This window comes from Sciurus carolinensis, chromosome 13 (genome assembly GCF_902686445.1).
Source record: "Sciurus carolinensis chromosome 13, mSciCar1.2, whole genome shotgun sequence".
In the NCBI taxonomy this organism is placed as follows: Eukaryota; Metazoa; Chordata; class Mammalia; order Rodentia; family Sciuridae; genus Sciurus; species Sciurus carolinensis.
The window spans coordinates 55,365,801-55,391,469 of NC_062225.1; the positions used below are offsets into that span (position 1 = coordinate 55,365,801).

General features: G+C 38.9%; 1 protein-coding gene across 1 annotated transcript in view; it reads right to left on the minus strand.

Annotated features, from left to right (window-relative positions):
- Window positions 1-20,357, minus strand: part of Msh2 (mutS homolog 2) — a 75,809-nt gene extending 55,452 nt beyond the window's left edge. The window contains exons 1-6 of the mRNA XM_047523588.1: window positions 20,075-20,357; window positions 11,440-11,594; window positions 7,881-8,159; window positions 6,973-7,119; window positions 4,384-4,533; window positions 3,761-3,894 (exon numbers count right to left, since the gene is read on the minus strand). Coding sequence (XP_047379544.1) covers window positions 3,761-3,894; window positions 4,384-4,533; window positions 6,973-7,119; window positions 7,881-8,159; window positions 11,440-11,594; window positions 20,075-20,285 — 1,076 coding nt within the window. The 5' untranslated portion in view covers window positions 20,286-20,357. The remainder of the gene's footprint in view (window positions 1-3,760; window positions 3,895-4,383; window positions 4,534-6,972; window positions 7,120-7,880; window positions 8,160-11,439; window positions 11,595-20,074) is intronic.
- Window positions 20,358-25,669: the final 5,312 nt, after the last annotated feature.

The window sequence follows — 25,669 nt, forward strand, 5'->3', positions numbered from 1 at the left end:
TTTGCAGTGTTGGGCATTGAACCCAGAGCTCTGTCCCTGAGCTATAACTCTAGTCCTTAAAGCAAAGAAATCATGGAAGCTTCTAAAAAAAAAAAAAAAAAAAAAAATAGCACAAAGCAATATACACTCCTCCCCTTCAGTCTTTGATGCAGGTATCATGAAAAGTCTAATAAAATGCTAGTTTCACAAGTCTATTCAGTATATCACTTTAGAAATAATTACAGTGTCAGTTTATGTTTCTAGCTAAAAGAAATTAAAAAAAAAAAAAAAGAAAAATGAAGACTGCTTGGCTGTTTCCATGACAATGTCACTTTTAAATCGCAATTTCAGAAGTATCAAAGTTACCGTTGGCACAATATAGTATACCTGTCAATCTTACAGAATGAAATTTCTGTTGTACACAAACTGAAAAAATATTAATTTGCGAATTGAATGGAATACAAGGTAAAATTTTAGGGTCAGTTAATCCCTAAAACTTTAACAGAACTCATTATGAAATTAATCATAAAATTTTAGGTATTTTAAAAATCAATGTTCTGTCATTTCTTTAAAACCAGCATACCTGATCTATCGTTATAAGAGTTGCCCGAAAGTACATAACAACATATTTATAAGGCTGAGAGCAAAAAAAAAAAAAAAAAAATCCAACTGGAATCAAATTAAATAGAACTGATAGAAGCAATATAGTACAAAGATTAAGGGATGGGCTGGCTCTAGGATCAGCCAGGACATTTAAATCTACTCTCCATTAAAATCAAATCTGGGGTGCTTGATAAAGTACCACAAACATAGTAAATACCAGTATCATCATTCTATACCTCCGCCTAATCTATTTTTTCTTTTTTCTTTTTTTAAATTATTTTTTGGTACTAGGGATTGAACCCAGGGGCACTTAACCACTGAGTTACATCCCTAGCCCATTTTAATTTTTATTTTGAGACAGGGTCTCACTAGGTTGATTAGGGCCTCACTAAAAAAATCCTAACTTCTTTACAATAATTTAAAAGTGCCATGTATGGTGGTGCACACCTGTAATCCCAGACTTGGAAGGCTGAGGAAGAAGGATCTGAGGCAGAAGGATCGTAAGTTCAAGGTCACCCTGGGAAACAGCAAGAACCTGTCTCAAAAGTTTTAAAAGGTCTTGGGATACAGCTCAGTGACAAAGTGCCCCTTGGGTTCAATCCCCAATATTGCAAAAAATAATAATTATAACAAAAATGATTTTAAAGTAATTACATTTTCATCATTATTCCTGAACCTATTACTGGCTATTGTCTTTGGCCAGATGTATCCACCAAACTCAAAAATCTACTCACATCTGTCTCAATGTTTGCTCTAATAAAAACAGAAGAAAAGGGCTGGGGAGATAGCTCAGTTGGTAGAGTGCTTGCCTTGCAAGCACAAGGCCCTGGGTTTGATCCCTGGTACCGCCCAAAAAAAAAAAAGAAGAAAAAAAGAAATCATGGCTTTCTCTAAGGAAATTCAGCACATAATTACAAACCTTTAATTTAATTCCTCACAGTGTACAAGAAACTTGTAGGCTGGATGTGGTGGTACACACGTGTAATCCCAGCAGCTCGGGAGGCTGAGGCAAGAGGATAGATTGCAAGTCAAATCAGCCTTGGCAATTTAGCAAGGCCCTTGGCAACTTAGCAAGATCCTGTCTCAAAATAAAAAATAAAAAAGGCTAGGGATGTGGCTCAGTGCTAAAGTGCCTCTGAGTTCAATCCCTGTATCTTCTCTCCTGAAAAATCACCCCAAAACAATAACAGTAAAAAAATAAAAACTTGGTAAGGCCCTGGAAGTTAGATGAGAAAGGCAAGGAGAGAGAAACAGAGAGAAAGAAAGAAAAAGAGAAAGGGAAAGCAAAGACAGGAAAGGAGGAAGGGAGGTATTGTGAGAGAGAAGAGAGAAAAGAGAAATTTTTTTCTGTAATCCTAAAGGAAGATCAGTCCAAAAGATTTAGACACAAAGGTAACAGATTTGACTTGAGGATACCGGGATGGCTTAAACTAGAAAACTAGAAAACAACTCTACCACAGCAAGTAAAGTTGTGAAAGGGTGATAAAAACAAGGAGACTGTCCAAAAACCTGTACAAAGAATGTAACTTTATCTTCCTACTCTGTGGAATTTCCATACTCAGTCTTGAAAATCACAGGCATTCCTACTTGCTCTTATGTAAAATAAGAAAAAAAAAAAAAAAAAAAACGCACCAAAATGAAAAGAAAAAAAAGTATTTTTAAAAATCATATAGTTGAGTAATCCAGCAGATAAAATGCTAATTCATAAAGCCACCCTCGTAGATGCTATTTCTAATAAATAAGTCTCATCAGACTACCAGATTTGGAGCCGGGTAGGGTATATGGCTCAGAGGTACAATGCTTGCCTAGCATGCAGAGGCCTGGGTTTAATCCTCAGCACTGCAAAACAAGACAATCAGATTTTGGAAATTATTACTTTGTTTTCAGCAACCTTTACTTGCAGGAGGGTGGGTAATAAAATTGTAATAGCTTATCTTCTAAATAATATTACTATAGATATAAGTGACATCTCAGGTTTCTCATGGGTCTAAAGACACACCTGCTGTAGTTATTAAGCCAGAAGGGAACCACTGATGCTTACTCTTTTTAAATACCCTATATAACCAATGACCAATATCTTGGAAATTGATTACTGACCATTTCCTTTAAAAACAATTTTAAAGAGGGAGAACAGACAGTTTAAAGATTTTAAGGAAAACAGGCAAAATTAATCAATCTGTGATAGCAAAAGTCAGGACAGTGGTTACTTTTGGAGTAAGGAAGGATGGTAACATGAAAAGTGAGGGAGTTTTGGGATGCTAATTATGTTTTTTCTTGACTTCTGGGCTATTACACAGATGTGTTCACTTTGTGAAAATTCACGATATACACTTAGGATTTGTCCTCTTATTTATATTATACTTCGTTTAAAAGTTTTTAAATGTTTATCTAAAACAAAGACTAAAATATATCCAAGCACCAGTCATATTAGAGTAGCAGAATCATCCTTTCATTTTCTTCATTTTCAAAGACTTCTTCCCTCCCCCAACCCCAGTGCTAGGATCAAACCCTAGGTCAAATCCTAGGTACTTTATCACTGAACTTATATCCCTAGCTTCAAAGATATTTTTCAAATACATGTTTAGGTCACCAATCCTTTCTAGAATAATGAAGAGTAAATGCTTCCCTGTGCCAGACCCAACTGAAAGGGTCAAATACATTCTACAGTGTCAAATACTTTTGTGTGTAACAAAAAGAACAAAAATTGAAAAATAATTTTAAAAAGAAAGTCTTGAATATACATCCTAACATCCCTATGAAGTACACGTTATTGTCTTAAAGCAAAAAGACTATAACAATAAGGTTGAATAACTTGCCTATAATTCACAGTTTGAACAAAATTGGATCTCATGCTTTAAAAAACCACCTGAGCTGGGGATATAGCTCAGTTGGTAGAGTGCTTGTCTCACAAGCATAAGGCCCTGGGTTCAAACCCCAGCATGGCAAAAAATAAAATAAAATAAAAAAACCATCTAATAATTTTTTATGTTTTTAGAGTTTAAAAAACTTGTAAGAAAATAAGTTCTTTAATTAATCTAAATGATTAATATTCTATTGCTAAATAGCTCTCTATACAGTTGAATGATAAAAAACAAGTATGAAATTGCACGTGAGAAGTAGCTTCATATGAAATAACTCCAAGTTACTTAAAGGTGACACGAGGGCACACTAGTTATACCTTTCTTCTATTCTGTTCTTATCCATGAGAGGCTGCTTAATCCACTGGTTAACCAGTCTTTGTCCTTGAGGGGTTTTGCACTTATTCAGTAATGCAGCCAGAGACTGAGAGCCAGTAGTATCTTCAACTGAACCCTTATGAAAGAAAAATAAAATTAAAATAATGGCACTTCATTACAGAAAATTTTACTATGCCATGAAAAATACTTACACAATTTCTGGGAGAAAACACGTAGTACACTTCAAATATAAAATGAGAAATTTCAACAAAAATTCCTCTTATTGGGATCAACTTTCAACATGTTTTTCTGCATTTTCAACTATATATATTTCCCCAAGCCATAATTACTGCAGTTTTAGACCTAAGATGTCTCAAAAATGCAGTTGCAAAAATGCAGTTTTAAAGAACTTCTGTTAATATACAAAATGACTCAAAATGCTAAGACAAATTACTACATATATATATAGCTAGGAAGTAGAGAAATAAATTACAGCAATTCAAAACTACTTATCTATTCCAAGTATAATAGTATTTTAAAACATTCAAGTTTCTTAATAAGATTTTTCAGTATTTACAGAAGGAAATTTTATAGCTACTCAATAACTTTAACCCACACTTTTTACCTGGAAAAGGTTGAGAGCTCTAACTGCTGCAATATCCAGTTTCATGTACTGGTTGAAGTCAAAAGTGGTCAATTCAAACTGTCCAAAATTTGAATCATCTGATAAGAGCTCTAAAAACTTAATTACTGCAGACAATGATGAAACTGCAACCTAAAATTAAGAATTAAAAATAAAAGATTCCTATACAACTAGAACTAATTCTAGAGAGTAAAAACCAAAAACAAAAACAAATGAAGAATGAAAATAAACTCTGAACACTGTCATTTTCATTGGTGTTTCTTTCCTATCGGAACCAAGAAAATCAAAGTTTAAATATATCTCTGAAGATTAGAAAGCAATTTTTAGAAAATGAAAATTACTTGAAATAACAGCATGATTTAAAACAGCCAGAGGCCGGGGGTGTAGCTCAGTAGTAGAGCACTTGCCAAGAATGCATGAGGCCCTGGGTTTAATCCCCAGTACCATAAAAACTAAAATAGCAAAAAAATGGAAATTACCCAAATGCCCGTTGATAGTAAAATGGATAAATGCTGGCATGTTCACAGTATGGAATACAACACAATAAAACAAAACACAATCCATAATACTCAACAGTATGAATAAATATTACAAACATAATAGTGACTAGAAAATACTAGACTTGAAAGAATATTATATAATTCCCTTTATACAGACTACAAAAATAAGCAAAACTGCCAGGTGCAGGTTGTCTCTCCCTCTGGAGATAGCCTGTTATTAAAGAATGTGTACATCTTGCTTTACCCCAAAGGTGTCTCTCTTGAGACTGCCCCCATTCTTCCTTGAATATGTCTCTACTTTCCTAAATAAACCACTCTATGCCTTTGGGGGTGGTGGGGAGAACTGTCAGGTGAGGTAGCACATGCCCATAATCCCAATGACTTGGGAGGTTGAAGCAGGAGGATCACAAGATTAAAGCCAGTCTTCGCAACTTGGTGAGACCCTGTCTCAATATAAAAGTAAAAAGGGCTGGCGATGTGGCTTGGTAGTTAATTGCCCCTGGGTTCAATCCATTCACATTACCACCAAAAATTAAAAAAAGGCAAAATTAACCTATACCATCAGAGGTCAGAACCAGGGTTATCCCTGGTGGGGTAAGGAAGCCTAAGAAGAGTTTTGTAGGGTCCCAATATTATTCTGTTTTATATATAGGTACTCTCAGTTTAAGAAAATTCAGTTATATACTTATGGTATAAGTACTTTTCCATATGTATATTTAAATAAAGTAAGTTGAATTATTTTTACATATCCTTTTGCCTAAGTTATTACTATAACAAAATGAAAAGTTGAAGACATCAAACGACAACTTACACTTACTAAAATATATTTGAGGCGCTGGGGATGTGGCTCAGCAGTAGAATGAGTATTTAGCATGTAAGACGCCATGGGTTCAAACCCTCCTCAGCACCATTAAAAAAAAAAAAAAAAAAAATCAAAGAAAGTAAAATATACTTGACACTAGCTTGTTTGTTTTGTTTTGTTTTGTTTTATTCTGGGGGGCAGGTAGGGAAAACAGGGATTGAGCTCTGGGGGCACTTGACCACTGGAGTCACATTCCCAGCCTTATTTTATTTATACAGGGTCTGAGTTGCTTATCATCTTGCTTTTTGCTGAAGTTAGCTTTGAACTCGTGATCCTTCTGTCTCAGCCTCACAACCCACTAGGATTATAGGTGTGCACCTGGCTGCTTCATTGTTAATGTACGTATTTTTCCTACTTGATAATAAATAAATCTAATCTTGCTGAAGTCTATAACTAATGCATAGGCTGTCACAAGGATCTCTTATTGTGTTATCTTAGTGATCCACGAATATCCAGTAAAAAGTTTCCAGTATTTTACCTTAAAAATACATCTCTAAAGTCATATACAGCACTAAGATCTGACCAGCAAGATAAACTTCAATTGAAAGTTACGCTGTATGCATTTTCATTTTCACCAATGTACATACACAACTCATGCCAATTTTGGGGCTGAATTGCTCAGATGCAGCATTAATTATGCAATTTTTATGTGCTGCACAAACTTTCAGTCTTGCTACATCCTCATCTCCATAAACAACCCTTTAAGGCAGGGATTTTTAGCCTCATTTAACAGATAATGAAACTGCCTCTCAGAAAGGAGAAGTAATTTATTAAAGACATTAAGAGCTGGTAAATAACAAAGCTGAGAGGGGAAATATTACACTTTTGGCCCCCCAATCACTTAAATCATAGTGATCAGGCTCTCTCATATGAAAATAGTAAAATCCTTCCAAATCCCAAGGATATGTATAAAAATATATGTGTGTGTGTATATATATATATATACACATACATATATGTATTATATGTATAATATATAAAAAATTATATATTATATAATTATATTATTATATAATAAATATAATTAAATTATTTAGATTTATGTTTAAATTTTTCTAGTCATTTTCTTGGTTTTTCACATACTTCAAAGATAAAATTAGCTTAGTATCAATGATATACAATTTAGGTTTTGATATAAGTGTGCAGAGTTAGCCTTCTAAAAATGCCTATTCTAATTTAAGAATAAATTCACATTTGTAATCAACATACCTGATTCTCCATTTCCGGCAAGACAGCACTATTCATCTGTTCTCCCTTTTTGCCTTTCAACAACCGATTTAGATCCTGATAAATGTCTTTTGTGGAAAAGTCAGCTCTTTTTCTTTCTGTGATCAGAATTCCTCCTCTCTGAATAACCTATTTTATAAGAAACATTATAAATTACTATGAGAAAAGGAAAGTTGTAACTGACAGATATAAAGCGACGAGAGTTTAATAGATCATTAATCCATACTAATTTGGGAGGTGAGTATGGGAATCAAACAGAGAGCCTTGTTCATGCTAGGCAAGCACAAGACAGCTGAGTTAGATTCCCAGTCCCATATTAAACTCTTATACAATGTGAGAGACATTGGCAATGTTGCTTAATAACAAATTTTTTAAATATATAAAGTTTAACTGAAATTTGAAGTTATGTGGACATAACATTTTCAAAATATAAACCCAAAGTACAAACTTAAAAGATACAATTACTTATGGAAAATCCCTTTAGGTAGTATCTGTGCTAAAAATGTTCATCATAGATTTGCTACATCCTAAAAGTTCTTATGGTATTTAAGTCCTTGAGGAAAACATCCTTTTAAAAATATCTAAATGGGCCAGGCAAGGTGGTGCATGCCTGTAATACCAGCAGCTCAGGAGGCTGAGGCAGGAGGATCACGAGTTCAAAGCCCGTCTCAGCAACGAGGTGAGGCCCTACGCAACTTGTAAGACCCTGTCTCAAAATAAAAAATAAAAAGGGCTGGGGATGTGGGTCAGTAGTTAAGTGACCCTGGATTCAACCCCTGGTACCACAAAAGTGGACTTTTAAATTATTTTTCCAAAAACAAAACAGTATGATGTGAATTGAGGAACATTTCCTAGGCTTGGATTCCCTATAACTAGACCCAATTTCTTACCTGCCTCAGTTTCCCCATATCTCCAGCAGTCTCTCCTCCTGGTAACACACATTCCTTTGGTCCAATCTGAATTAGGAGAGCCTCCAGATTGGAAAATTGATCGTTATCAGGGAATTCACACAGTCCTAGCTTCCTCTGTATGGTATCAACATACCCAACTCCGACCTGCCTTTGACCATCAACTGTGGCCATTTTAACACCCACAACACCAATGGAAGCTGACATATCATTGTTACCAAACAGAATGTCTTCAAACTGAGAAAGATTGCCAGGAGAAGCCTACACAAAAATAAAGAAAAATTATAAGAAACTGTTCAATACATTAAAATCTTACCTGCAAACAAGAACTATCTAAACTTGATGAATTTTATTAATAAAATATTTTCTTACAAAAAATAATTTATCACCACCTATTCAAATTATTGTTACACTTTCTTTTTTTTTTTTTTTTTTTTTTTTGGGGTGCTGGGGATTGAACCCAGGGCCTTGTGCTTACAAGGCAAGCACTCTACCGACTGAGCTATCTCCCCAGCCCCTATTGTTACACTTTTTATAAAGTAACATCCCTCTTTTTCCAATTGTTTTCACAACACTTGGGTACGTTTAAAAATAATTCTTTCAAAAGTGATTTCCAATTTTAAGTGTGACAGCAGCTAGTTTTATATACACCGTTGTTAAGGTACCCAAACTAGCAACCTTTTAATTCTGTGCTTAAATTTCTACACTCTTGTCGGGGTCTTAAGCCCCCTTGCCCTTCTCAACCAGCGACAAGGGAAGGGGACACTCCCCAACAAGGTCAGACCAGGATAGGTAGGGCCGACTGACCGCCCGCTCCCAGCCCTCCGGGTGCAGGACAATCAGACTGTCAGGGAGACCTGTCACAGCAGGAACTCGTTTACTGAGGAAGTCCCACAGCTTTTATGTAGGGTGGGGGCTAGGTGGGAACCAATCAGCTTAAAGGTCAGCAAGGCAGGGGGGTTCATGCAGGCAAGAGTCCCATTGGACTATATGGCAAGCACAAGCTGATCACGTTCGTGGAACTGTTATTAACCAATCCCTGACGGTGGTCCTGTTTATCGTCATGAACCTTTGAAACCGCCTTTGAGCCTTGATCTTGCTCACTCGCCAGGGAGTAAGGAGTCAGCCTGAGTTAGTTAACATGTCATTAGTCCCAACACACTCTGTCAAAGTGTAGAAAAAAAAAATACCAGTATATGTCAAAGTTACATATACTGGTATTTTCACAAAATAGCTATATAATATAAAAGAGCAGTATAACTAGCTTAAGTATTGACCTTAGAAAGTTGCCTCACTAAATCAGTTTATTTATGTGTAAAAGGCAGAGATTTTCCTAGATCGATGATTTCCAAATAAAGGATCTGGATCTATTTTCAATATTTCAAAAAGGTTAAAATCTCTAAGATTGTACCAGCTAGCTGGGCACAGTGTTCCATGCCTATAATCTCAGCAGCTTGGGAGGCTGAGGCAAGAGGACTATGAGTTCACAGTCAGCCTCAGCAACTTAGAGAGGCACTTAGCAACTCAGTGAGACCCTGTCTCTAAATAAAATACAAAAAAGGGACTGGGGATGTAGCTCAATGGTTAAGCACTCCTGGGTTCAATATTCCCAGTACCAAAAAAAAGACTGTATCTGCTAACTAATGGTCTAATTTATTTGCCAGTGGAAGATTCTACATACTTCAACCCCATCAGAAGCTGACAGGCTGCTGTTAATATCAGGCATTTCAGGGGCAACTGATAGTCATGGTACAGGTTTAATACTCCCAAATCAAAAATCAAAAATCAGAATGCTCCAAAATCCCAAATTTTTGAGCACTGTCACTCACAGTGCCATAAGTGGGAAATTTCATACCATAAAACTTTTTACACAAAAAATTATTTAAAATCTTGTATAAAATTACCTTTACGCTACGTGTTAAAAGTATACGTATATGAAGATAAATGAACTGAGTTTAGAATTAGGTCTTATTCCAAAAATATCCCATTATATTCCAAAAATCTAAAACATTTCTGGTCTCAAACATCCAGATAAGGGATACTCAATCTATATTACATACGAGATAGTCACAGGACATGAACAGTTCTTCAAACAAGCACAGTAACAGCCAAATGTAAGTAACCAGCAGTCACAAATAGTTTTTTAATGTCTTTATCATCATAACCATGATACTCATTTATCTTTTTATATTTCTTTATTCCTTACAACTATGAATTGTTAATTTAAATCTGGACCAAGCTGGACATGGTGGCACAAGACTATATAATCTCAGGAAATTGAGGCAAGAGGATAACAAGTTCAAGGTCACGCTGGGCAACTTAGTGAGACCCTGTTTCAAAAAATAAAGGGGCTGGGGATGTAGCTCAGTGGTAAAGTACCCCTGGGTTCAATTCCCAACACCACAAAACTTAAAAAAAAAAAAAAAAAAAAAAAACCTAGCAAAATCTACAATGTGGGATACTAAGTTCTACCAGATATTATAAATGCACACTTACAAGGGAGTGGGGGAATATAGAATGAAGATCGAAGTACACTATATTTGAAGCAGCTCCATCAAATGTTTAAATATTACATATCACAATGAAAAAAAAAGAACCCAACCCTCACAGAAATTTAAAGCCAGAAAATATCTTAAAAACCTTGTAATTTGGGCTGGAGTTGTGGCTCAGTAGTAGTGTGCTTGCCTAGCATGTGTGAGGCCCTGGGTTCAATCATCAGCATCACATAAAAATAAAATAAAGGCATTATGTCCACCTACAACTAAAAAATATATTTAAAAAAAAAATCTAAAAAAAAAAACTTGTAATTTTACCATTTATGAGAAACAGATATAGAAGTTTGGAGAATTTGAGAAGGTCAAATCTGCTATGAAATCTGCTATGAACCCAGAACACTGTTCCTCTTATCACACATTCATTCCTTTCAAGAATATACCTCACCTTCCCCACATTTTAACCATTAATTTATTCTAGTATTTGAGAACATACTTTATATAGGTATTGTGTGTGCACAAAAACATGATCTTACAGAATAGTAAGGAAAAAAGGAAAACAGCTAATAAATAAATAAATCAGTTGCACTTATCTCCTTGAAGGAATTAGTAGCATGAATAACAGTGGGTTCTCCAAGGCACACCAAGGAATATGATCACTATTAAAAATGTCCCAGGCCATATAAATATACCTCCTAACAGAATGTAAATATAAAGATACAAACATGTAACAAGTGTGCATAAATGAGGCAATGCAAATTGTTATTCTTCAATTATAGTAAAATAAAATCCTTGTTTAATGCTGGAATTCAACTTTATGTACAGGATAATATCAATAGTTTTAAGGAACAGTGACAAGGTTCAGAGTATTCAAAAACATCTTCTTATAATGAGGAGCAACTAAATTTTCAAACATGAACTGTAACCTTTTAAAAGTTTCTTGAAGATTTTACTCTCACAACCTGGCCAAAATATTAAAACATCTAGTTGAATTCTTTACATTTTTTTCTACTCTTTAAAAAAAAGTATATTAAAAGGAAAATAATTACCTTAAATGCCAAATACCAATCATTCTCCTTGGATGCCTTATTTCCAGCTCTGTTTTTATAAACTTCAACTCTATATTGACGAACCAGAAGAAGATCTTTTACAAAAGATTCAAAATTCATTTTACTAAGCACAACACTCTGCAGAGTCTTTGCTCCTAAAAAACAAAAAATTAAAATTTTATAGTTTTGATAAATGTTCAAGTACCTAACACAATCTTTCCAGGTCTCAGTAACTCAATCACTCAATTGCTTATGGAGGACCTATTGTATGCCCCAGGGGTTATAGCAGATGAAGGGTATACAATGATGAAGAGACTTAACTCCCCTGGTCTTGTGGAGTTTACGAATTTAAATTCTGGAAAAGAAATAAAGACCAAATAATCAGTAAACACAGATAGCCAACTTTTTTTTTTTTTTTTTGTACCAGGAATTGAAGCCAAGAGCACTTTAACACTGAGTCACATCCCTAGTCCTTTTTTATTTTGAGACAGGGTCTAAGTTGATGAGGTTGGCCTTGAACTCATGATCGTCTCAGCTTCCAGAGATGCTGGGATTTCAGGGATGTACCACCATGCCCAGCCACTTGTCCTTTCTTATAATTTGTTTTTCACAAGTATTGATAAAAGTCTTTATAAAAACCAAAAGCTACTGGGCTAAATTGTAGACACCTTAATCCCAGTGATCTGGGAGGCCGGGGCAGGATGATTATGAGTTCAAAGCGAGCCTCAACTAATCAGTGAGACTCTGTCTCAAAATAAAACAAAAAGGGGTAGGGATTTGGCTCAATAGTTGAGTCCTCCTGGGTTCAAACCCAGGTACTAAAACAAAAACACCAAAAGTTGGTCGGGCAGGGGTGGCCTACAACTGTAATCCCAGCTACTTAGGAGGCTGAGGCAGGCAGGTTTCAAGTTCAAGACGTGCCTACACAACAGAAGACTGTTTCTCAAAGTCTAAAATTTTTAATTTTAAAAAGAGCTGGGAAGTAGCTCAGTGCTAGGGCACTTTTCTGGCAAGTGTGAAACCACCACCACCATTTCCAAAAAAAGTCATTATTCATTCATATAGCTCAAAATTCAAAGGTTCAAAGGAGTACAGCAAAGTCTTCCTTTCATCACTGTCTCCTACATATCCAGGTCACCAACCTAATTTATCAGTTTATAGACCATAGTCCATATATACTCTACATATGCTGCAAATATAAACTATTTGTTTTCCTCTTTCATATAAATAGTTGCATGCTACACATACTATTATGTATTTAAGACATTTTGAAAATTGTTCCAATAGTATACAATTTGCTTCTTTGTGTTTATAGCTGCAAACATTTCAATGACTATAAGAATGTTTTATAATTTAACGAGCCTCTTACTAATGAATATATAGGTTGTTCAGTCTTTTGTTATTATAATGCTACATGAATAACCTTGTACATGCTTCATTCTCCAAATGTGGAGTACATCTGTAAAGTCCTCAATTAAATAAAACTCAATTTTATTAAAGACACATGATTTTGATAAATGTTCCCAGACTTTCCCCTTTGGTTATGAGTATACCTACTCTCCTTCCATAGTCAACATGAAGAATTTTCAAACTTTCTGGTAAGTCTATAATACCAGCAACTAGGAAGGCTGAGGCAGGAGATCACAATTCGAGGCCCTAAGCAACTTAGTGAGAACTTGCCTAAAAATAAACATTAAAAGGGCTGGGGATGTAGCTCAGTTTTCAATTCCCAGTATCAAAAAAAATTTTTTTTCTTAACTAGGGGCAATTTTGCTCCCCTAGTGGACATCTGTTGATGTCTGGAAACATGGGTTGCAACAAGAGGGGAACAGGGGATACTAATGGAATCTAAAGGGTAAAGATAGGAGGGCTGAGTGATGTAACTCAGTGGTAAAGCACTTACTTAAGCAGTACAAGGCCCTGGGTTCAGTCCCTAGTATCACCAAATGAACAAACAAACAAATGAAACAGCACAAAACTGGACTGGGCTGTAGTTCAGTGGCAGGGCTAGCATGGGTGAGGCCCTGGGTTCAATGATCAGTGAAGCCAAGTACTGGTCCAAAACTTTGGCTAGAGTGGGCAGGAGTGCAAGTGGGTATAGGCCTGAGGAACGGTGTTGGCAAGCCAGGGTAAACCACCTGTTACCCTGCGGCAGCCTGCCTCTGTGTGGACATCTGCTCCCACACAGCACTGCAGTTCCAAACCCCCAAGTATTCATAATCTGTCGACCTCAACTTCCTGAGAAGCTGGGATTACAGGTGAGCAGCCACAGAAGTGGAGCAGGCTTCAGGGGAAGTTCACACTCAAGGGTTAACCAAGAGCTTAAAATACCTTTCCAAAACCTGATTAGCATAAATCTGGACCAATAGCATTGACCCAAGTGGTATATAAACCCCTAGATTTGCATACTCAAGCAGCAACCCCTATCAGATCCCTTACTGCCCTGCCAGAGTTGTTTCTATTCGCGCTTGTATAAATCCTACTCTTACACTCACACATCCTAGTCTGAGGATTTCATTCTTCCAATTTGTGAGATAAAACCCAGGAAGAAGAAATTGGTAGTAAGCTGCTGGGATCTGCTGCAACACTGGAGAGCACAGTCCGCCATTAAGAGTGCAACTTGTCACTTAATGGCAATGGAAAAGAAGCAGGCTTTCTGGGTTGCAGAGGCCTGCAACTTACGCAGACCACACCCGCCAGCAGAAGTGGAGAAACTCTGGTTTCACCAATACTACACACACACACACACACACACACACACACACACAATTTAAAATGACACCCCTCACAACATCAAATTATTTGTTTAGTCCAAAATGTCAATAGTTCCAAGGTGGAGAAGCAGTTTTACATGGAAAATCAGTGTTTTAGCTTGGTTCTGATTGATAGATATAAATTTCTTTTTAAAATAAATAAAACCACCCACACCATCAAGTAAAATAAAGACTCAATTTTCTCCAGACATGGTGGCCCGTGCCTATAATCCCTGCCTCAGAAGGCTGAGGCAGGAGGATCACAAATTCCAAGCCAGCCTAGGCAACTTAGTGAAACCACATCTCAAACTAAAAAATAAAAAGGGCTGGGGTTGTAGATCAGTGGTAGAGGGTCCCTGGTTCAATCCTAATATTGGGGGGTAAGGGTTCAATTTTCATAAAACAGATAATATCAATTCTTCATTTAGAGCATTACTTACAGCTGGGTCTGGTGGCACACATCTCTAATCCTAATGACTTGGGAGGCTGAGGCAGAAGAATCACAAGTTTGAGGCCAGCCAGCCTCAGTAATTTAGAGAGACCCTGTCTCACTATTTAAAAAAAAAAAAAAAAGGGCTGGGAATGTGGCTCACTGGGTCAGCTTCCCTAGATTCAATTCCTGTTACCACCCCCCGCACCCAAATAAAAAGATGATGGCAGGGCTGGGTGTAATATACAAATGACAAATATAAATAAGCATAAATAAAGAGTAAATGGCAGGTGACCATGCTGGCACGTGCCTGTATTTGCAGAAGCTCAGGAGGCTGAGGCGGGAGGATTGCAGATTGGAAGTCAGTCTCAGCAACCTAGTAAAGATGTAAGCTATCCAGAGAGACCCTGTCTCAAAAAATAAAAAAAGGCAGGGGATGTAGTGGTTGAGTAGTGCCCTTGAGTTCAATCTCTGGTAACCCCCTCATCCCACCCCCCCCCCAAAAAAAAAGTGAAAAGAAAAAGAAAAAAGAAAATACATAACATAATTAATTTTAAGTACCAGACAGAAATCCCTACTGTCAACAGACATCCTAAAACTCGCCTAATCTCAAATTTCTAGGTTGGTCCCTTAGAACATTTCTTATAATCTAATCCAGGTCTGGCAAATTGCAATATCTACAAAACAGGCAGGTAACAAATGAGCAATAGAGGCCCAAGGTAACAGATCTGAGAGATGGCAAATAGTTTAAAGAAAGACCTAAGTAATGATGGGACCTGGAACAAAGAGGGGATAAAGGAAGACTCTGGACTCATTAAATGTCAGAGGGAACAGCTAGCTATTCAGTACCACTTTACCGCTTAACTACAGGAATATTTCTGTCCAAAGTTTCCAACTTTGTGGATTTTTATTTTTGTTGCAGTGCTTAGCTCTGGGTCTTATGCACACTAGGCAAGCACTCTACCACTAAGCCACACCCCCAGTCCCAGATTTTTCAAAAGAAACTCACAATATGAATTTTTCATGAAATCTCCCAATTTATAAAATAGTCAACTAATTCAAATTCTTGTCAAGGCACTTTTTAGGTCATCAGTTTTCATCTCAGGAATATCAACACACTCATGTTTTCTTGGAATTGAAAAAAATCTACTATTTCTGTACCTTGCATTTAGAAAGCAAGCTACATGAAAATTACAAATACCTTTTCAAGATTTTGATTCAGCAAAGTCAGTACTCAAATTCTCAGAGGCCTATCTAGGTTGCAGCAGATTTAAATATTCCAACTAGCATTCGCTCTGGTTCAGAACTTCAGAGTAGAATGGCAGGCCCCATTTAAATTGTTTTCCATTTTTGCATAGCACATAAGGTAACAACTCATCTGGGTTTGCCTAAGCCTTCCCCAGATTTACTACAAAGTCCTGTGTTTCAGGAACCCATAAGTCTCAGGCAAACTAGAATGACTGATTATTCCATTAACCCAACTAGTTGAACTCCACTGAAATTTTATTATGCATATGACAAAATATCATATTAAAAAAAATTCATCCAGGTGTGGTGGCACATGCCTGTAATTCCAGCTACTCCAGAGTCTAAGACAAGAGGATCCCAAGTTCGAGGTCAGCTGGGGGAACTTAGTAAGACCCTGTCTCAAAGTAAAAAATAAAAAGAGCTAGGGGTGTAGTTCAGTGGTAGAGAGTCCCTAAGTTCAATCCCCAGTACCCTCCCCCCAACACAAGGAATGAAACATTGATAACACAGATGAACCTTTAAACAAAAGATCACATATTATATGATTCTATTTACACACCAAGTAGATTATTGGCTACCTAGGCTGGGAAGATTTTGGGGAGATACAAGGACTAACTAATAAGGGTATGGGTTTCTTTCTAAAGAGATGAAAATATTGTAAAATTTACTGTGAGGCTGGGAACATAGCCCAGGGGTAGAGTACTTGCATAGCAAGGCCCTAAAGTCAATTCCAGTACCCTTTAAAAGAAAAGTAGGGAAAAGAACTGGGTGTGGTGGCATGTACCTGTACTACCAGCTACTCTAGAATTGAGGAGGGAGGATCTTGAGTTTGAAGCCAGTCTGGGCAACATAGGAAAAATGTGAAGAAAGGAAGGAAGGAAGGAAGGAAGGAAGGAAGGAAGGAAGGAAGGAAGGAAGGAGAGAGAGAGAGAGAGAGAGAGAGAGAGAGAGAGAGAGAGAGAGAAAGAAAGAAAGAAAGAAGGAAAGAGAGAGAAAGAAAGAAGGAAAGAAAGAAAGAAGGAAAGAAGGAAAGAAAGAAAGAAAAAAAAGAAAAAGAAAGAAAGAAAGAAAGAAAGAAAGAAAGAAAGAAAGAAAGAAAGAAAGAAAGAAAAAGAGTAACAGGTCTATGATTTGTCAAGAATGGAAATACAGCCTCAACCAGGCAATCAGTGTACTCTGAAAGGCTCCTCAGAAACTGAGATATATAGGAACCACTGAGGATAGCCTTAAATAAAAATTCTGATTTAGCAAGTCTGGAGTGGAGCCTCTCATTCCAAAGCTCTAACAAACACCCAAGTGATGCTAATGCTCTGGTTCATGTATGCTACTGAATAGGTTTTCTCAAGAGAGCACTAGGTTTCAGGTATGGGCAGGTGAGGAGGCCAGAAGTAAAGAAAAAATTGTTATCCATGGAACAGGAACTGAGACTGAGCATAGACAGCAGAAGAGTTTAGAAAAAGAGCAACAATTGTTAGGAGTCAAAGGAGGGAGAACAGAGCTTAAACAAAGTAGTGTGAAGATTTTGGAGCAGAAAGTTTAGATGAATTGAGGGTTGCAGAAATAATATGAGAAGTCAGTCTCCTGTTGGAACAGGTATGGAGGGATTTTAAATATTTGGTGCCATAATTTAAAGAACTATTTCCTTCTGTTCATTATCTTAAATTGTATACAACACCTGTTTTGTGGTACTGGGAACTAAACCCAGAGATGCTGTACAACTGAATTATATCTCCAGCTCTTTTTTTTTTTTTTTTTTTTTTTTTTTTTGTGGTGCTGGGGATTAGAACCCAGGGCCTTATGCTTGCAAGGCAAGCACTCTACCAACTGAGCTAGATCCCCAGCCCTCCAGCTCTTTTTTATTTTGAGACAGGGTCTAAGTTGTCCAGGACGGCCTTGAACTTGAGACAGATCTTCCTGAGTAGCTGGGATTACGAACAGGTGTCTCAACATGTTTTGATATACATATCCATAGTGAAATGATTACTATAGTCAAGCAAACTAACACAGCCATTAATTCACATAGTTACCTTTGTGGGGAAAGCACCTAAAATTTACTCTCTTGGTAAATCTGCAGAATACAATACAATATTAACTATAGTCCTCTAGAATAATTCTAGAGGTAGCACATTAGATCTCTAGTAGTTAGTTCATTCTGTGTAACTACAACTTGGTACCCTTTGACCTACATCTACATCTTTCCATTTCCTTTCTGCTCCTAGTAATCATCATTCTACTGTTTCTACGTAGTTGACTTTTTTGTGTGTGTGGTGGTGGTGCTGGGGGTTGAATCCAGGGCCTTGTACATGTAAGGCAAGCACTCTACCAACTGTGCTACATCCCCAGCCCTGTAGTTCACTTTTTTAAGAATCCACATATAGGTGAGCCAGACGTGGTAGTGCATTCCTGTAATCCCAGGCACTTAGGAGGTTAAAGCAGGAGGATTGCAAATTCAAAGCCTGCTTCAGCAACTTAGAGAGGTCTTAAGCAATCTTGTGAGATCCTGTCTCAAAGAATAAAAATGACGAGGGATGTAGCTCAGTAGTTAAGCACCCCTAGGTTTAATCCCCTGTACAAAAAAAGAGAACTTTTCACATCTAATGCTAAAAACTACTTTAAAAGGAATTCAAGCATAAAATAGCTACTTTAAAATTAGAAAGCATCTTGAACCATCATTAATTAATTATGAAGCCACCTGTAAGCTTTCTGGTTGGTCTCTTAACTCTTTGTATGCTTCTACACTTGCCCCCTTCTGACCCATCCTTCACACCACAGCCAAAGTAACCCAACATTCCACTGGGTATTAAGTCTTCACATCTCTCATTGCCTATGATATTTTCAAAAGTCTTTTATGGTCTGGGGATATAGCTCACTGTTAGAGCATCTACTTAGCATCCAAGAGGCCCTGGATTCCATTCCCAGTACCACACACAAAAAAAGATAAATAAAAAGCTTTTTCTGATCCTCACTTTGGTGTTGAGGATCAAACCCAGGGCCTTAAGCCTGCCACCGAGGCACATTCCCAGTCCATGATCTTGATCCCATCTACCTGCACCAGTTTCCTCACCCATAATTTACTACACCAGCAATACCAATCAACCTCCTCTCAAGGCCCTCTTTCCCAGCAAACTCCCAGTCAACCATGTCTCAAGTGAAATTCGGCATATTGGGTAATGCTTCTTCTGTTGTCTCCAGTCTTTGGTGATCCTGCTTCTATGACTCCTGACCAACTTACTGTGGCATTCACTTCCCTCTATTTAGCTTCACTTTGAACTAAAATTATTTCTGCCTTTTTCTCCACTAAAGTGAGCTCTATGTAAATCAAGACGGTCTTTTCACCTAGCGTCCATAACCTTGCCTGACAATAAATTTCTACCTAATGAACAAAACATTTTTCAGTAACATTCCATTTGCACCGAGCAGCATAAGGATCAGAACAGAGCTCCTTAATTCCCCCAGAATGTTCTTTCCGTTATCATAACTCAAAGAAAAAGCAAGAAAGTCAGGAAGGAAAGAGATCAGCATGAACTATCCAGAACATCCAGCCCACACACGGTGAAAAGTTTGTAGCCCTTCAGGAAGAAATGATGCTGCGTAGGTGCGACCAGGTGACAAAAGAGCACTGAATGCTGAGCTGAAGCACACAGCTTCCATGACTACCTCAAAACCACACAGCCATGAAGTGGGGGAGCTGCAGCTAGAATCCAGGGAGCCTGAGTCCAGGTTGAGCGCTCCGCCATACTTCCCTTCAACTGAAGTGGTTCATCACAGATCCCCCAGCGGGACTAACGGAAAAAATGGAGTGTCGTGTGAGCAAAATGAAGGGGGTAGCATAGAGAAGTCTCCCAACACGCCCCCCCCGCCACCACTGTAAACCTCCTTCCCGGGCTGTTGGCTGTAATTAAAGAGCTCTATCCCACCAAGGCAAGACAGCCTGGGGATGAAACAGGACAGCTGGCTCAAGAAATACTCCAGGAGGATTCGATAGGAGTCCAGGTGCGGGGAGAAAGGATTTCGGGATGAGCGGCCGCGCCTCCCTGGCCGTGCAGGCACCGGAGGACACGGAATTCGCCTTGGGGAAGCAACGTTCGCGCCCCCCGGGTTCGGCGCAGGGAAGATGCCCGCCGCCCACTTCCCCACCGGGCACGGGAGCCGCCCACAGGCCCGGGGAGCCCGGTCCTCCCGAGCCCGCACCGCCCAGTCTCACCGGTTGGTCCCAAGTACTTGATAACCCCCTGGGTCTTGAACACCTCGCGGGCGGCCAGCAGCGCGTCCTCGCCGTGAGCAGTGTAGAAGTCGCCCCGGTCGAAGAGGCGCACGGTGGTAGTTGGCTTCTCCGGCATGCTCTGGAAGAAGCGCACGAAGCCGACCTCGGCCGCGCTTTCCAGCTGCAGCGTCTCCTTCGGTTGCACCGCCATTTCGGAACCTCTCTACAGACTGGTTGAGAGAACCGCGCGACCCCGCACTCACCAGGATGTTTCCCGCCTCCCCTCCCTCGCCCCCCGGCGGCGTCCGGCCTCTGCGGACACGTCCAATCAGCATCCAGCGCTGTGCCTCGGTGGGTGGGAGTCCGCCGCGGTAGCCAATCATAAACGGACGCTGTCCAGCTTCCCGCGCACGCTGAGGACTCTGCTTACTGCGCATGCCTGCGGCTAGGTCGCACGCAGACCCTCCGAAGCGAATCCTTAAAATAGATCAGCTCTCCGGGTCTTCCTGGCTGCCCGGCTTGCAGCCCAGGTGGGCGAGCAGCTAGGATGGGCGGTGACCAGATGGGAAGTTCCGGGCAGGTATCGAGTTCATTTTGTGCCCTGAAGCTTGGGGATAAAATCCCTAAGAAGCTTGAAAACAAAACCTAGCCTGCCTTCTTTCAGTATGTTTTTTTAAACTTATTCCCCGGACTCTCTCTTTTCCTCTCTAAGCAAACTGCCGACGTCAAGATTACAGGTTTATACTCCACAACCTTTTTACTGCTTCCTGTTAGCCAGATTTTTTCCTATTAGCCCATCCGTTGAATTCATTCAAAAACATTGATTTACCCAGGCGTGGAGGCTCACGCCTTTAATCCTAGTGCCTGGAGGCTGAGGAAAGAGGATAGCAAGTTGAAGACTAGCCTCCGCAATTAAGCGAGGCCCTGTCTCAAAAAATAGGGCTTGGGGACGTGACTTAGTGGTTAAGCGATCTGGGTTCAGTCCCCGCTACCCACCAAAAAAATTAATTTAGGGCCGGGACGTGCGTGTCTTTCGATGGTAAAGTATTTGACTAGCATGTGGGAGACCCTGGGTTCAATGCCCAACGCCGGAAAGGCGGGGGTCGGGGCGAAGGAAAAACATTTATGAGTCCTGCTAGTTGCCATTGTGTTCTTGGTTCTGAGGATCACCAGGAAGTAGAAAACTCATGCCTTTTGTTGTGCTTACATTCTAATGAATGGGTTCAGATAATGTACTAGATAACCTAAACGTTGCCAAGTGTTTGGGTAAGAAAATATATAGGAGGTGGAGGTATTCAAATCTTTTTAAACCTTAAGCAATGACCTGGAGGAAGTCAGTATTCCTCCTGCTGACTTAACTACCTTAGAAAGTGTTGCATTCTCCTAAGTGGCTCACTCTTCCCCCAAAGAAGGAGCCCTCAAATACTAAGCAGCAAAATCACCCTAGGAAATTTTCAAACACATTTCTGAGGCCCAGTCACATATAGTGAGTTGTAATTTCTGGAGAAAATCCTTCCGGTCTTTTTTAAAAAGCTCTTGTGGCCCAGAGGAGTGGTGCTGCATGCCTGTAGTCCCAGCGGCTCTGGAAGGTTTAGTGGAGAATCCCAAGTTCAACGCTAGCATGGGCAATTTAGTGAGATGCTGTGTCAGAATTATTTCTATAAAGGGTTGGGGATGTAACTCAGTGGTAAAGCCCCCTGCTTTTAATCCCCAAGAAGTACCAAAAAACTAAAACTAAAACAAAGCAAAACAAAAAACTCCCTCAGTATTCCTGATAATCAGTTAAATTCAGAAACCAATGGCCTGTGATGCTTTGTTGAATTGAGGAAAGTTTGGACCATCTGACTGCACATGACCTTCGCAGCAAGGTGGCTAACTTGTCAGTACCTCAGGCTTCTTTTCCCACCTCTGACCTGGGGCCATGAACTTCCTTTCCTTTGTACCTTGTGTCTTCTACACACACTTGACCCTCCCTGTCCTTTGTGTTGCCAACTCTGGATCTTCCTTCTGTCCTCTGTGGACATCTTAGGAAAGCCAGCACAGCTTCCACAAGTGTAATTTAGTTGCATTTCAAGGTCCCACTTAATTCATAGTTTTTATTACAATACTTGCCACATTGTTTTAGGACTATATCTGTCTTTCTTACTGTATACCTGGAAAGGACAGGAATGGATACTTATGTGTGTTTATTCATAGTTAATAATATTGGCAAACATTTTATCAACATCTACTGATTTGGGGGTTTTGTTTTGTTCCCCTGCCCTTTGTATTTTTTGAGACAGGGTCTTGCTAAGTTGTCCAGGCTGGACTTGAACTTGTGATCCTCCTGCTTCCGCCCCCTGGGATCTGTTTTTTGTCTGTTTGTGGTACCAGAGATTTAACCCAGGGAGTCTTAATCACTGAGTCACATCCCCAGTTCTTTTTGTTGTTTGTTTGCTTATCTAATTTTGAGACAGGGTCTTGCTAAATTGATGAGGCTCATCTCAAACTTGGGATCCTCCTGCCTCTGCCTTCTGTGTTGCTGGATTATAGGCAGGCACCACCAGGTCCAGTAAGGTCATGCATAGTACTTTTAAGTTTTTATATATGGTTCCTGTTTGGGGAAGTCATTACATTTCTGATAAGACTTTAATTGGCATAAAATCTAGAAAATTCATCCAGCTGGCTATTAACCTTAACAGAGGTCAATGACCTTTAAGCCAAACTTAGAAGATAGCTGATGATTCCAAATATTCTTTTTTTTTCCAAACAAACAAACTGTAGTGTATTTATATGCTGGTGGATGAATGCTGGTACATACAATAGCACAGATGAATCACAGAAATGTTAATACTAAGCAAAAGAAAACAGACTCAAAAGAATACTTTTATTTTTTGCCACTGTAACAAAATACTTAAAAAGTTGAAAGGATTATTTTGGCTCAAAGTTTCAGAAGTTTCAGTCTCCCTATTCAGCTGGCTCCATTGCTTCTGAGACTGTGGTAATGAAACTGGAGTTTGAGACAAAACTCCATTCTCCACTTCTGCTGGTGGATGTGGTCTTCAACAGAGAAAGCACCTTTAGTGTTAACAGCTAATCACAGCAGGCCTACCTGCATCAATTCCTAGGGTCACAGCTGGCAAAATCAGACTCTTCTCCACTACTATACAGCAGCATGTTGCAGTTCTGTGTTCCAGCTCTAAATGGTGGGCTATGCCCTCCAGTATTGCACCAGACCTCAGCAGCTCAGTGCCAACTTCTTTCCAGGTTCTTTTGTTCTTTTCTCACAGATCTCTTCAGGATTGAAGGCTTTAAGAGAGTTTGCCTCCTCTGTACTGTTCTCCTTCACACTGGCTGAAATATGAATGTAATAGCCAGGAGTTAAACTTGCACCCAAAGTCATGTCAAATGTCAATCCAGCTTCCTTTCCTTTTGTGAACGCAAACCGAGCAGGTGCTTAAGATGCTGTTGAAAGAAGGGTCTTGAGTTTGAGTTCATATCCCAGCTCAGGCCGTAACCCTGACGACTTAGGTCAGTCACTGTAGGCTGCAAAATGAGAGAACAGTTCCCATTTTTTTTCTTCCTAGGCTGTTGTGAATACACAATAAAAAACGTACGCTCAAGTATTACATGACCTGTAACCTTAAAAAAAAAAAAAATTTTAAAGTCCTGCAGAGTTTCCCATTCTTCTCATCATGAGAATAACAATGACCCTTACTTTTTCCTACAAAATGTCATTGAGGATTTGTCATGCTCAAATTAGAATTGGATATGTGCTTGTAATCATTTTGTCTAAGAAGTTTTGTTTTGTTTTGTTTTTTGTTTTTTTGCAGTGCCAGGGATCGAACCCAGGGCCTTGTGCTTGCAAGTTAAGCACTCTACTTACTGACTGAGCTAGCTCCCCAGCCCCTTAAGAAGTTGTTTTAACCGTGTTTATTCAACCATATAGCTGTATTAACTGCTGATGATAAATTCCTATGTAATGTTAAATAATTGTGTCTTACTTAAGTTTCATGTATTTCCCCATCCCACTTGGGAAACTGAATTTCTAAACATAACTGGCAAGGGAGTAGGGCTATAGCTCAATGGTAGAATGCTTGCCTAGCATGCATGAGGTTCTATGTCCAGAATTATAAATGATCAACTTCAGGCAGATAATTTTGGGGTCACTGTATTGTTCAGGAGAGAAGGAATAAATTGGTGGCAGAGATCATTGAAAATGTTTAAAAGACATTAGAGAAACATTTATTTCTGAGGACTCACAGGGTCTGGCAACTAGAAGAATGGAATTGAAAAGGAAAGGAATTTTGGACTTGGTTCATGGTATCGGCATTAACTGATTTTGAGAATACAATAAATGAAATGGGGGCTGGGGAGATAGCTCAGCTGGGAGAGTGTTTGCCTTGAAAGCACAAGGCCCTGAGTTCAATCCCCAGTACCGCAAAAAAAAAAAATAAGTAAATAAATGAAATGGGGCTGAGGATATAGTTCAGTGGTACAGCACTTGACTAAGATGCACGAGACCCTCTCATGAGAGGGAAAAAGGGAGAGATGAAAATAGGTTTGTAGAAGAGGTGAGATCACTGAACACTACCTACATGAAAGTCTAAAATTTAAGATGAACAGAAATGGTAATGGTACATTTGTTATTATCTAGGTTTAGATGGTAACTGAGGCAAGGGAATGGATGAAATTCTCTAGGAGGAAGGACAGGGAAAAAAGGACAAATCCTGGGAATAGCCATATCAATATGAAGAAAAAAAATCATATGGTCAGTGGAATCATATGAACATTTAGCATAGTGGCAGCCATGGAGAATATTCATTGCCAGTTAGCCAGTGTTGACCTTAGTAAGAATATCTTCAGAAGAAACAGGACAGACTAGATGGCAATGTGTTGAAGACTATGCCAGTTATTTATTACCCCTTTCAAATTCACCCTTTTTTGCCTGCTCTGGAAGTGAATCTGCAGCTTGGTCAGCAGAGGGCACTAGAGAGGTACTGCAGAAGGAAAGAAGCCTTTCCTAGAGCTAGTGTGAAGACCTGTGTTTGTATCATAATTGTTTATTAAGATATTGATAATGTGGCCAGGCGATGGGGGCACACGCCTGTAACCCCAGCAGCTTGAGACTGTGGCAAGAAGATCACAAGTTCAAACCCAGTATCAGCAATTTAGTGAGCTCCTGTCTCAAAAAATAAAAAGACCTAGGGATGTGGCACTCCTGGGTGATAGATAAAAGAGACTGATAAAGTGGTGTACTTAAAACTACTCTAACTCAACCAGAGAAATTATTTCACAACACTCTCTGTCAAATCCTCTTCAGGACACAGGCCAAAAAACAATCTTAAAATTCATTCAAAATAAAATTGTTTTTCTATGTAGTAGTTCTATATTATAATGCATTATATATATTATACATGTATGTATTTGTGCAGAACTCTAATTGGTAATTAGCACTCAGAGCATTTTTGTTTTGCTTTAGTTACTGGTGCTGGGGATTGAACCCAGGGCCTTATGCATACTAAGCACACACTTTGCCACTGAATTATAACCCCAGCTCTCAGAGCATTTTTTAAATCTGATGTGCATGCCAGAAAATTTGATTCGAACAGTTAG